Raw genomic sequence first — 14,241 nt, 5'->3', positions numbered from 1 at the left:
ATTTATATAACATTTATTGAATACAATATTCAATTGGTATTTTTCTGTGTTCATATTCGATAGCATCAACTTGCCCTCATAGTTAGATGGTCAAATGTGAGGGTACAGTAGTATAAATGTGGTTCTAGCCCACATGGCTGCTGAAAAATACAGTTCTGTTCTTGTATTTTCTCTCTACCTTGTGAACTGAAATAGAAACAGAAAATTCATTTATTCAATCCAGTAGCAGAATCACCAGTAGAATTACCTTCCAAGACAGGTATGGAAAGTAGAGCAGAAATAATTAATTAATATCATATTGATGCAGACTACAAAATGCAAGCCAGCCCTCAAAAATAATACTTTTTTTTTTTGGTCATTGAGCATTTTTTTTTTTTTTTAATTTAAACAAAAATTGAGCATTGAGCATTGTTGTTTGTATTCAAAGTAAAAAGCAACCAGCCTCTATTGTGGATAGTGAGCATGAAGAAAACAAAAACCAATTGGACAGCCATGTATTCCAGATACTTACAATTGTGGATTTAGTTTTTGTTTGCTTTAACCAGAAGTATTTGTTTGCAAAGCAATGTTTTATCTGGTTTTAGGTCATATTAAATTATTGATTTCATATCATTAAGAATTCCCTCAGAATTCTTTTCTGTTAAAAAAAGATATTAGGAGAGGTATCAGTGCATATAGCTAATCTATTGGGCCCTGGTAGCCATGTTAGCATGAGCACAAGGCTGTACTGAGTGGAGTGTGTGGGGTTTGAGACCAGCTGTCAGTAGTCCTCAGTATCTTGAATTAGTCAGTCTCAAGGCTGGGTGCTATTAGCAAGTCAAATCTAAGGATCCTGACTAGAAATGCATTTGAAATAAATAAGTTGGTTTATTTTATTTTACTGTAAGTATTGTCTATAAACATAATTATCTTGATCATGACTTCTGCATTTGGTAAGGAAAAAAGGTAACAGAAATGCATATTTGTAAAAAAACAAACTAGACTAAAATTCATAAAAAAAAACTTATTTTACAAATTGTAAAAGATAGATGTTTTTATTCTGATCTTGACTGCTTTTTTAAAGGCACATACATTCCAAGAAAAGAAGTGAAACAATTAGAAACTGTTAGGGCAACTGTGATTAAGCCAAATCAAGCATTGAAACTACGAGCTAAGACTGAGACTCAAGACAGAGATGGAAAACAGCGTGTCACAGGTGAGGAATGGTTAGTGAATCGTGTTGGAGCTTATCTTCCAGGAGCCTATGAAGAAATAGTGGATGTTGTGGATGCCTATGTGCTTACTGATAAGGTAATAAATATTATTTTATTTGCTGTTTATTAACTTTTGTGAACATCGTGTTTTGTTTTGTCATTTAATCTGTATTTTGTTTAGCTTATTGGCTTAGTCGGTAAGAAATGTTTCAAAATATAAAAGAATTATTATATTTAATTTTATTTATTTTTTTATAATTATATTTATTTATAGTGATATTTTAATTTAGTTATGTTAAATGTGTAGATTAATATAAGTATACAAGGATGTATCAAAAAAAAAGGATTCCTAAGTGTTACCAAACTCACAGCTCTCAATGCAGATATCTATATATGAACCACTGACCTTTTGGAACAGCCTATAGATGGTGACTCGTTCACCTAATAGTTGTCTCATGTGCAGCCTAATAGTTGTCACATGCCTATTAAGTAGTGCTTGCAGTTATTCATTTACTATGGACTAAATGTTCAATCTGGAAAAAATTCAATTCATGGAAAACCTTTGTCTGTGTGCAGAAAATTTACCGGAAATGACCAGATCTCTTTTTATTGGGTATCAGACTGTTCGATGATAATGCATAGTCTCATACAGCACAGTAAACCCAGATCTCCTGAAACCTACAACTGGGAGGTTCTTGACCGGTTGTAGGCTATGAAAACTTGACTTAGGTAGCACAGTAGGACTTATCTTTCTACAGCAGTGGTATATTGTTCCAAATGAATTAGCAGAAGGCCAGAAGAGACACAATGACAATCTGTGGTAACCTCATTATGGATGCTGATTCCATATTCCTGAACAGATTGTATGCAGAAGTGAAAGGTGGGTCTCGTATAATCCCCAGGGCAACCACCAGTCTTTAGTTTGGAAGAACAAGACCACACCTCACCTCCAAAGAATTTTGCCAGGACAGAAGCAAGGGTAAAATCATGATGAAAGTTTTCTGCAGTGTCAAAGGAATTGTTAATTATAAATTCATAGTGGAAGGAGGATTCAATGTTAACAAGATGTGTGAGGAAATTCTGCATTGTCTATAGCAGCGTTTCCCAATTAAAATTAGTCACGGAACCCTTTTATACTTTGTACAACATAATGGAACTCCTTAAATATTTTTAGTGTAGCACACAAAAAAAAAAATAAATAAATGTGCTGCAGGCAAAAAATTTTCTTGGTTCAAGGTCAAATACCTTTAAATTCTTTGTTTATTATTATTAGTATAAAAAAAAAATACAAAAAGCGTCCCACCGTGTGAAATACGGATCCAAACACAGAGCGTAACCAATCACAGCTGTTTGGCTGTCCTTTCCTAGTATTTAGGTAGGTAGGTAGGTAGGTAGGTGCGGTAGTATACAGTCTATGTAATGTGCAGGATTATAATTACAAAGGCAGTTTGTGTAATCTGGATTATAATTACAAATGCAGTTTATGTAATCTGGATTATAATTACAAAGGCAGTTTAGTACTAAGCTGTGCAGTAAAAGCGACCTGACCCAAATATTGTCTCGTCCACCAGATACAAACGTACCTACAATATTTTTAACTTTTAATGTGTAAAACTTTTAAAAAAATTTTTTATTTTTCCACGGAACCCTTAATTTTACATCACGGAGGGTTCTGCAGAATACCATTTGGGAAACACTGGTCTACAGGATGCTATTTATCATAAATAGTGGCAGTTGTACAAATTGCAGTAATCATAAATCTGAGTATGCTTGAGGTTATTGCAGTAACCTTAAGCATGCTGAAAATGCGAACAGATTTTGAGAGGAATTCAATAACTTACTCAAAGTATATATGGCAAGAAATAAAACTGTAGCTGGAATAAAGGAAATGAGACAATAGGCTGAAGGCTTACTTGCTAAGCTTTAGAAGTGTCTAGACTCTTCAAAGGACAGATAAAATTTGAAACAGTAAAGTGGACACAGAATAACTGAACTTCCTTCCCCTAAAAATCCATATGCCCAAGAGTGCAGAGGACTGCACTCTTGAGACTGAAATTTATCAGATGAAGACCACCTCTTAGACCTGATCTGTCTTGCCCTAGAACAAAGAATGATTCATAAATAAAGGATAGGATGAAATGAAAGAACTAAGAATATATATATATATATACATGGCCGGAATTTATAATTTAAATATAAACAATAACAAAAGCAAAACTGAGGGCTTGAAAAGTTGAGAATAATAAAAAAATAATGAAAAGCATAAAAAATGATAAAAAGTAAGGGAGTTCAGGAAAGCTTCTCTTTCTTTGTTGCATTGAACAGGTTATACAAATAACATTAAATATATTTAATTAATGCAAGTAGCAAGCACATGAATTAAAAATCGTACAGTATAAAAAAGTACTTTCCTCGCTCCACTATATTTGATTCACCTTTAAGCTTTGATGCCTTTACTGTTCCTCCCTGCCCCTCCTCCCCACCAAGAGTAGCCTACTTGAATATCATTGTGTGTGACAAAAAAAAAAAAAAAAAAAAGAAGGAAAATAAAAAAATATATCCATAAGTAGCAGCTAAGTGTATAGGATGATAGAAAATATAGAAAAAGGATATGAAATGCTTTAAGGGCTAGCCTCAGGTGGCAAAAGAATTAGACAGCATACAGGTTAGTGTAAACGCATCATATAAGTTATATTTCATATTGTGAATCAATACCTTCACAATGATTTGCCATGATGTTGCAATAGTTTGAATAAGTAACACTTCACCAAAGGAGAAGACTATTGTTACTTATTCTCAGTGGATACCACCACCCAGACAACACCGTTTCAGGGCTATTTGGCCCTTCTTTGGTGGGTGAGTAGATACCCTAGTGATGTAATTAAGACTGAAATGCTTTAAGGGCTTAAGCCCCAGGCTGCAAGAGTATTAGACAGCATACAGGTTAGTGCAAACGTCATATTAGTACACAGCTAAACTCTGAATTAGCAAATTTTTTGTAAAAGTGGCATCATTTTTAAGTTATATCTCATATTGTGAATACCTTCACGAGTTCTCTGAATTAGCAAATTTTTTGCAAAAGTGGCATCATTACTCACTAGGGTATCTATCTACCCACCAAAGAAGGGCCAAATAGCCCCGAAACTGTGCCGTCTGGGTGGTGATATCTGCTGAGAATAGGTAACAATAGTCTTTTCCTTTGGTGAAGCTTACTTATTTGAAGTAGTGCAATATCATGGCAACTCGTTGTGAAGATATTCACAATATGAGATATAACTTAAATGATGCTGCTTTTGCAAAAAATTTGCTAATTCAGAGTTTAGCTGTGTGCTAATATGATGCATTTATAATAACCTGTATGCTGTCTACTTCTCTCACAGCTTGAGGCTTAAGCCCTTAAAGCATTTCAGTCTTAATTCATCTTATACACTATCAGGCATCTCTCATATTGTGGAGTTATACTTCATAACAGTTTTGCCATCATTACATCACTAGGGTACCTACCCACCCACCGAAGAAGGGCCAAATAGCCCTGAAACGGCCACCGGGGTAACCTGATGATGTCTGGAGTTTCTAAAAATAGGTAACAACAGTCTTTTCCTACTGGAAAGTGTTGGCTGTTTGAGGAGTTTTCGATTGATGTGAGTTGGAGTTACTGTCCCTTTCATTCTTCTACACTGTTTCTTTTCCTCTTCCATTCTTAATATTACTTTCCCTCTATTTTTTGTTTTTCTAAGTCTAATAGGGACAAGTGGATAGTAGGGTTATTATCTCAGACATATACAAACTAGTCCTGAAGCGGTGCCATCTGGGTGGTGGTATCTGCTGAGAATAAGTAACAATAGCCTTCTCCTTTGGTGAAGAATTACTTATTCGAAGTAGTGCAATATTGTGGCAACTCGTTGTGAAGGTATTCATGATAAGAGATATAACTTAAATGATGCCACTTTTGCAAAAAATTTGATAATTAAGAAAAAGGATATATAATTACAGCTTTAAAGCTTAAGGCAGTTTGTGAAGAATGTAATATATAAATAATTATAAATAATAAAAAAAATGAAGAGAATGGTATGCAGGTTTATACATGGCTTCATATAATTTGCCAGTTTTTAGGGGAGGAAGTGTAAAGGAAAGAAAAGAAGAAAAAAATACAAAGTAAAAAAAATATAAGAACATTACAATTAAAAAATGGCAAATATTAAGCAATAAAAGTTAAAACTTTTTATAAAAATTATAAAATTAAGTTATAATCTAGCATTAATGCAAGATACGAGGAGAAAAATTTTTAAAATAGAATAATCGATAAGTTTGGTTGTGAATTCATTAATATCATAAATTGGGTAAATCAAATGGCTTAATATCTTCAGGAGGACTGCAGTCATGATGATACTTACCTGGGACATAGCATTTTGTTGCTTCACATCTGCTGAATAAAAGAAATAAAGTAGGCCAAACACAAGGATAATGTAATTAAATTTGCAGCAACAGATGTGTAGAGAGTAATCCCAACATTCTGAATTATCGATTATCAGTTAAGTGATAATATGAGAGCTTGAAGGACAGGGTGGATGCCCTTGAAGGATTTAAATTGAGGGGCCCTACAAGCTCTCAGATGCCCACATCAATGCCAGAGCTTGCTTTTTTTTTTTTCTTTTTTTTTTTTTTTTTTGGTAGTTGTTGGCGCATCGGCTTCTATGGCCATAATGCACCTCCCAAGGTTTTTGCAGTACTTTGATCCAAGCCCGAGGCAGGATACGAACCCGTGACCTTTGGGGTGCCAGGCAGGCACTTTACCCACCCGGCTAGCTCAGTCGGTGCCAGAGCTTGCACTTGAACATCACACAACACAGCGGCAACCTCCAAGGCAGAATGTGCCGGTCCCAAAGAATATTAGTTGTTGTAGGTGACTCTGTTGTCAGGGAAACGGGTAACATATTGTGCAAAAAGGTAGATGGAACGGGACCAGGGTAGGTCTGCCAGGGGCAAAGGTTGAAGGGCAGTTATCAACCTTTAAGGGCACAAAGGGTGATATTGTTGTACACATTGGCACTAATGATATTAAAAGTAGGAAACCGACAGAATTACTTAAAAAGTACAAGACAATGCTGAAAAAAAGCCGTGAGTTAGGGTTGAATTTGAAAGTGTCTGCAATTCTGCCCAGATATAATAGGAGGGAGTATATGATGAGAGCTTTGTCGATCAGTTCGGCCCTGAAGAGATTGTGCAAGTCTCAAGGGGTAGAATTTTTCTCAGACTGGTCTGTGCTTGTTAACAGGAGACACTGCTTCTACAGGGATGGGATACACTTAAATAGAAAGGGTGCAAGAATATTTGCTGATGCTATCGAGGCAGAGTTAGGTGGGTCGGAAAACTTTTAGCTTGGGGGGATACACGGACTAATAGATTAACAGTAGCCGCTGGCAGAGGTAAAAGTGATTCTTGCACTACTTCTATTGAAATGCAATTGAGCAGCAGCCGGGAAAACAAGGCACTGGGAATTTCCAGGACTGCTGTTAGTCATAGTGGAAAAAGTAAATACATAGGCTGAGTTAGGGTAACTAAAAGTAGAAACAGGTGCATGTTTACTTGCATGTACACCAATTCTAGGAGTATAGTTAATAAATTTGTTGAGCTTGAAGTGCTAGTCAAGACATCAAAGGCAGATATTGTTGGGATATCAGAGACATGGTGTCACACAGACATAAGCAGTGCAGAACTGGAATTTGGGGAGTACAATGTGTACAGAAAGGATAGACAGGACAGGAAGGGAGGAGGGGTTATGCTGTTAGTTAAGAAACACGTAAAATCTAAGGAAGTGCATCCAATCGATGTGGGTGGACAATGCAATGTTGAGTCTCTTTGGTTTGACATAAGCACTGGGAAAGGAAAAATGAGAGTGGGTGTGTGTTGTAGACCTAATGAATCTGATGAGTATAATGAGCAATTGTGCAGAGAAATAGTGGGCTAGTAAATTAGAGTGTCTTATAATGGAGGATTTTAATTTCCTGGATATTGACTGGAATTTGTGGGTTGTTCACTCACACACTAGCAAGGCTTTTGTGGATTTATTGGATGATTGTTTACTATAGCAGCATGTTCGGGAGGCAACTAGAAGGAGTAATACTCTTGATCTGATTATCAGTAGTGATTCTTCATGCATCAAGAATCTGCAGATAAAGGAACCACTAGGTGGCAGTGATCAAAGTGTGCTGAAGTGGGATTTACTCAAAGAGGTAACTACAATCCAGGGTAAAGGGAAGAATTTTTGTTTTTGTAAAGGTGACTACTGTGGTCTGAGACAGTATTTAAATTCTATATGGTGGAACCAATTTATGATGTTACCAAAAGCAAATTCAAAATGGGAAGCATTCAAGGAATTAATCTTGGAAGTTACTAGGCTTTTCATACCAACAAAGAAATATTGTTCAAGATTTAGGCCTAAATGGATGTCAGATGAACTAATTAGACATGTGACAGAGAAGAAAAATGCATGGGATACATATAAATTAACATGTGACACAGAAGCCTATGATAGATATAAGCTGGTCTGTCACAAAGGAGGTTAGATAGACGAAGGCAGATTACGCGAAATCTTTGGCAAAGGATGCAAAGAAAAACAGCAAAGAGTTCTTTGCTTATGTAAACTGTAGAAGGAATCGGATGAATCAGATTGGTCCACTTGATATCGATGATTCAACTGTTGATGATCCTGCTCAGGTAGCTAACAAACTAAATGAATATTTTGCATCGGCATTCACACATGAGGAGTTATTCAGGGAGGGGAATGCCAGAGGTGTATTCAACTCTGGCAGTAAGCTAGATAATCTTGTAATAACTGAGAGTAAAGTGGAGGAGAAATCGTTGAAGATAAACACAAGAAAGGCATCTGGGGTGGATGGAATTTATCCAGTTATATTAAAGGAGGCGGCAAAGGAAGTAAGTAAACCCTTAGCTATAATTACGAAAGCTTCCCTGGACTCAGCGTAGGTACCCATGGACTGGAGATGTGCAAATGTGACCCCAATCCACAAAGGAGGATCAAAGGGGAAGACAGGTAATTACAGACCTGTTAGTTTAACTTTTGGTTCAGGGAAATTAATGGAGGCACTGGTTAAAGAAGCATTGCAGGATCATCTAGACAAGACTTCAGTTATAGCTTGGACACAGCATGGGTTTGTTGAGGGGAAGTTTTGTCTGACTAATTTGATTGGATGCTATAATATAGTCACAAAGGAACTGGATGCAAAGAATAACTTTGATATCATATATCTGGATCTTAGAAAAGCCTTTGATACTGTTGCACATGGAAGACTGCTTCACAAATTGGAGCAGTGTGGCATTGGAGGCAAATTGCTGCAATGGATAAGGCCGCCGTAGCCTAGTGGTCAGGCGCGCGGGTGCATAAGTACACGTGCCTTGAGTGACCGGGGTTCAAGCCCGTGACTGCTGAATACGGTGCTGTTTCTTGTATTCTGTCTATCTTGTTAACTCCTCTGACTGTTTGGTCGTCCCGGAGTATAAACAGAAAATTTATTATTATTTATAAAGGGATGGTTGAGTGGATGAAGACAGAGTGGTAATCAATGGAAACTGCTCTTCGTGGACTAATGTTATTAGTGAAGTTCCTCAGGGTTCAGTGTTGGGTCCATTGTTGTTTTCTGTATTTATAAATGATATTGCTAATGCTAAAGTGAAAAATTAATTTTAATGCAAGTGATATGTGTGAAATCTTAAAATAAATGAAAGGAATGAAGAGGCCCATATAGTGGTGAAAAAAGTTTGCAATAGCCTGCAAAAAAAAAAAGGAAAAAAAAAAAAGAAGATTACTTGGGTTTACTACTTGGAGCATGAAAGCCCAACTTCAAGCTGGAAAGTGCCTCTGGTAAAATGAAAGAAATGGTTAGTAGAGGATGGATTTTCTAATGTGTCAAAGTATATGGTTTTTAGGGGAAGGAAGTGACTATAGAGGGAGAGAGAGTAAAAAGTATTTGTAGGTGTTAAACGGAAACAAAAAATAAGAAAGAAAAAAAGAGGATAGTAGGAATTTCTATCAATTTACTTTCTACAGTTTTGCCTATTTATTAGGTACCCTAATAAATAGGCAGAAATTCTCCTCCACTTCCCTTTCAGTTATCAGAAAGTAATTTAGCTTCTTGTTAGAGTTTGATAAACTTCTGGCATCCTCTACCCTAAAGAATTCCCCGTGTGTGAGATAGATAAATAATAGACAGCATAAATAGGCAGATGGAAAAGGAAGATGGTTTAAAGTAGTAGCAAAGAGTTAATGTAGTAATAATAGTAATGGCAAATGATGCAAGAAAGCCAGCTTAGGCAAGCATCAGACAAAAAAATAAAAATAAAATAAACACCAGTTCACCCATCTGTACCCTCCAAGAATTTATCTAGTTCTCCCTTGAATTTATTCAACCCATCCACTTCCACAATAACAACAGATGGAAGCCTGTTCCAATGATCAACTGCCTACTGACTGAAGGCAAACTTCTGCTCATCTATCCTGCAACCATCCTTTCTCAACTTGAATTTATGCCCCCTCGTGTGTAGTCTCAGCACATGGAAGAATACCATTAATAATTTAGTCAATTCCAATTTAGTCAAGGATTTAAACGCTTCAATTAGTTTTCCTGCATGTGCCTAGTCACGAGACACTGCAGTTTTCAGAAGTGAAGCCTTTCTAGGTAAAAGCACTCTTTTGTTCCCTTCACCAATCTGGTTGCCCTTCTCTGAACCCGTTCCATCAGATCTACATCTTTCTTAAAGCAAGGCTCTTGACCTGTATACAGTACTCAAGATGCAGCCTAACCATGGGCCTTATACAAAGGGATAATCACTTCCTTATCCCTGCTAGCAAAGTTTCTGTATATCATTGACAAAACCCCATGAACTGTCCTGGCAGCATATCTGCGCTGGTCAGAGAATTTCATGTCTGACTGCACAATTATCCCCAGATCTTTTTCATTACCTACTATCCTGAGTGTAGTACCACCCAGTTGATAAGTTACTCTTGGGTTACTGCTACCTATGTGCAGTACCATTTGTCATTTAAACTTCAATTGCCATTTCTCAGTCCATTGTCTCAATATTTCTATATCTTGTAGTAGCCCACCCTGATGACTGTCATTAACTGCCCTGACAACCTTTGTATCATCTGAAAACTTAGGCATTAAGGCTGATATACCTTCATCAATATCATTGATAAATATTGAAAACAAAAATGGATACAGCACTGAACCTTGGGAAAATCCACTAATAACATTAGTCTTTGAAGAGCAGTGACCATTGATAACCACTCTGTCTTCTTCCACTTAACCATCATGTTATCCATAGCAGTAACCTGCCCTTATTGCCACATTGTTCCACTTTGTACCACAGTCTTTAATGTTTCAAAAGCCTTTCTGAAATCTACGGTGTGATGTCAAAATTATTTTTTGCATCTAGTTCCTTGGTCACTGCATCATAGTAACCTATGAGATTGGTTAGACAAGACCTTGACAAATCCATGCTGTGATTGTAATATAATTGCATGTCTGTCCCACATTACTTCTTTAACCAGTGATGCCATTATTTTTTTGGAATAGACATTAAGTTAACTTAATGTCTATTGTTGCTTTTTTTTATCCCTCTTTATGAATTGGGGATATATTTGCACTTCTCCAGTCCATAGGGACCTACCCTGAATACAGGGATGCTCTCATAATTATGGCTGAAGGTTTGCTTACCTCCTTTGCTGCCTCCCTTTATATAATTGGATAGGTTCCACCCACCCCAGGTGCCTTTTTTATGTCCACCCTCAACAATTTCTCCTCCACTTCCCTTTCAGTTATCAGAAAGTCATTTAGCTTCTCGTTAGAGTTTGATAAACTTCTGGCATCCCGTACCCTAAAGAAATTCCCATGTGTGAATGTAGATGCAAAATACCTATTGAATTTGTCCGCATCCTGAGCAGGGTCATCAACGGTTAACCCATAAACATTAAGTGGCCTGGTGTGATTTAACTCCTTCCTTCTACTGTTAATATAAGCATAGAAGAAGGCTTTGCTACTTTTCTTTGCATTCTTTGCCAGAGACTTCTCATAATCTGCCTTCGCTTGCCTAACCTCCTGTGTGACTTGATTGCCGACTAATTTATATCTATCACAGGCTTCTATATCACCTGATAGTTAATATGCATCCCATGCACTTTGCTTCTCTGCCACATATCTCGATAGTTAATCTGACATCCATTTAGGTCTAAGCTTTGAACAGTATTTTTTTGTTGGTATGGAAAGCCTAGTAGTTTCTTTAGTCATTTTCCCTGAATACTTACCATTTAGAATTGTTGTTGGTAACATCATCTTGGTCCCACTGCACACAATTTAAAAACTGAGACCTGTAGTCATCCTTATGAATGAAAAAGCCTTTCCTTTTACCCATGACAGTAGTTATGTCTTTAATTAAATTCCATATTAGTACACTGTGATTGCTGCCACCTAGTGGGTCTTTTACCTGCAGATTTTTAATGCATGAAGAATTACTGCTGATAACCAGATTAAGAGTATTGCTTCCTCTTGTTGCCTAAATAATGTTAAAGAATATTTCAGCAACCTGAGGGTGTAATGGCCCAATTTCTGAGTGCATGTCCTGGCTAAGGAAAGAGTTAATATAAAAGTAAGAAAAATAAATTCACATATGAAAATTGTATGTGTAGTGAACAGTTTGTAGCACTAATACAAAAAATTTAGAAATGATAAAGGAAGCCAATTGCTGTCCTTGGATTACTAGTGAATTTTGACCTAAAATTATGGGTTGATTGCAGTTTACATTCTTGTTTTATCTTTAATCTTCAAGCTTCATGTAACTTACCTTACCTCTTATTTATTTATTATTTTTTTTTTTCTGCCATTTTTGGCAAAAAAACAATGACATTTTATATATATATTTTTAATTTTCTAAATGCAGAATAGTGGTCTTACTTTTAATTGATACCTAATTTGGTTTTATAAGCTAAGGATAAATTAAAAATTGTGATACTAATTATTTATTTCATTAAATTTATATTTTTTATCTAACATTATAAGGATATTTATGTTAAATAAAAGCATGATTGGTTTTCAAACAATTTCTTAATTAATTTTTTTAATTTTAAAGAGTGAAAATTGTGATTTATATTTCTTTCTTCTCAGGAAGCTGTTCATGTAAAGGCTACTCGTACATTTACTGATGATTTGGGGAAATCAAGAAAAAATGGTGAGGAATGGCTGATTACCATAAATGACACAGAGACATACATTCCAGGGGTTTATGAGCGAGTAGTAGGAATTGTTCCTATAACTACTTTATCAAATCGACAGTACTGTGTTATTGTTGATCCTTTGGGAGAAAATGGAAAACCCCAGTTGGGACAAAAGAAGTTAGTTAAAGTAAGGCTTGTTTTGAGATAAAGATATAAATTTCACATGAGTGATAATTATTTATTTTAGGAATTAGAAACATGGGCTCTGTTATAAATCAGAATATAGTGGGGAAAGAGTACTTTCCCCACTATATTTAATTCACCTATTTTCTGTGAGTGTCATTTTTTCCAAATATGTTGGGTGTCACACATTGCTGTAAAAGATAAAAATCCTTTATTTTATAAGGTGGAGAAAATATTTATTTTTCACTCAAAGCATTCTTTACCACTTACCAGACTACAAATTGTCCATTAAATTGCACATTAGCTGATAGTAAATTGTTTTATATATAAGCAGTTACTTTGCAACCATTGCATGTTATAGTCATTAGTCTATTTTTTAAATAATGCAGTGGATCAAATTGATGTTTAGGGGATCATTATTTTATTGAAAAGTTTTCCCTGGGGTTCCTCTGTAAGGGAGGCTCATGTTACATGCATTTTGTATGTGGCCCTTGTTTGGATGCTTTGTCTGGAATTATATACGTATATGGCTATTTTATCTAGGACCTGCAAATTTATAGATGCACCTTGATGAGGTTGTATATAAAACTGCATGGTAAAACAATTAATAAAAACATCTGTAAAACAATCCCAATTCAGTTTTTGGAATACTTGATTTACCTGACCAAAATCCATAGTTTGAAACAACATATGGGAGGATGTTTGAATGATGTGTTGTTTATTTTCATCATTGCCAATAGAAATGTTTGGATCTAAAATAACATCACTGTCCAAGATAGGTAAATCAAGTTCTAAATCAGAAAGTTAAAACAGTCTCTCCCCCAGAAAGACCTTTATGAGATCCCAGCAACCTCTGGGATTGAGAAGAGATTTAAAATTTTCTAGATTTTAGAGAGGTGTATCTCGTGGTTGAGCAGTTTTAAAGGAGCACATTTCAATAAATAAGCACAAACAACTAAACTTATTTATATCTGTTAATATATAAATATATATGCAATATCATAGCAACCACAGAACAGAACAAAAGCAGAAGCAGAACAAAATGAGTTCTGCTGTGAGAATTAAGACCATTGCATTATCTATACAGTTTAAATCCTACACCATAACTGGCTGCAAAAAAAAAAAAAGATTAAAGGATAAAATAGTCCTGCATACCTCTTATAAAGAAAGAAACGTTGCTCTTTTCTAGATTTTAAAGAATTTTGGAGTGTGAAGTGCCCTAAGATTTTACAGAGTTTACTGTATTTCTCTTCTAAAATGAAGAGAAGCATTTGTCAACAATTGCATATAGCCAACAATAAGCATTATTTTAGTTTTTAGATTGTTTTCATAAAATATTGAGAGATGGTAGTACAATAAGCATGGCAGCACAGCAGGAAAACAAGCCTCATAAGTTATCAACCTGGATATTGTGGCATCATATGACTCCACTCCATTAAAAACAACACAGAACCCTGAGGGACTCTTCTCATAATATTATTCCACAAAGAGCAGTGGCCATTAATAACCACTCTGTTTCCTGCCACCCAACTATCTTTTTATCCATAGCAGTAATTTTGTCTCCAATTTGTAGCATACATGGGATATGTGAAACAGTACCAAAAGCTTTATTAAAATCGAAGTATATGATGTCTA

General features: G+C 35.7%; 1 protein-coding gene across 2 annotated transcripts in view; it reads left to right on the top strand.

Moving 5' to 3' along the window:
- The window catches only part of LOC150086011 (major vault protein-like), a 217,597-nt gene that overhangs the window by 95,033 nt on the left and 108,323 nt on the right, over nt 1-14,241 (top strand). For both annotated transcript variants that reach the window (XM_090374330.1, XM_090374331.1), the window contains exons 5-6: nt 1,064-1,290; nt 12,374-12,610. In XM_090374330.1, the coding sequence (XP_090230456.1) occupies nt 1,064-1,290; nt 12,374-12,610 (464 nt within the window). The remainder of the gene's footprint in view (nt 1-1,063; nt 1,291-12,373; nt 12,611-14,241) is intronic.

Source organism: Mastigoproctus giganteus, chromosome 5 (genome assembly GCF_048544385.1).
Source record: "Mastigoproctus giganteus isolate SK-2022 chromosome 5, ASM4854438v1, whole genome shotgun sequence".
Lineage (NCBI taxonomy): Eukaryota > Metazoa > Arthropoda > Arachnida > Uropygi > Thelyphonidae > Mastigoproctus > Mastigoproctus giganteus.
The sequence above is the reverse complement of the archived record's forward strand: the minus strand, read 5'-3'. Positions and strand labels throughout refer to the sequence as shown.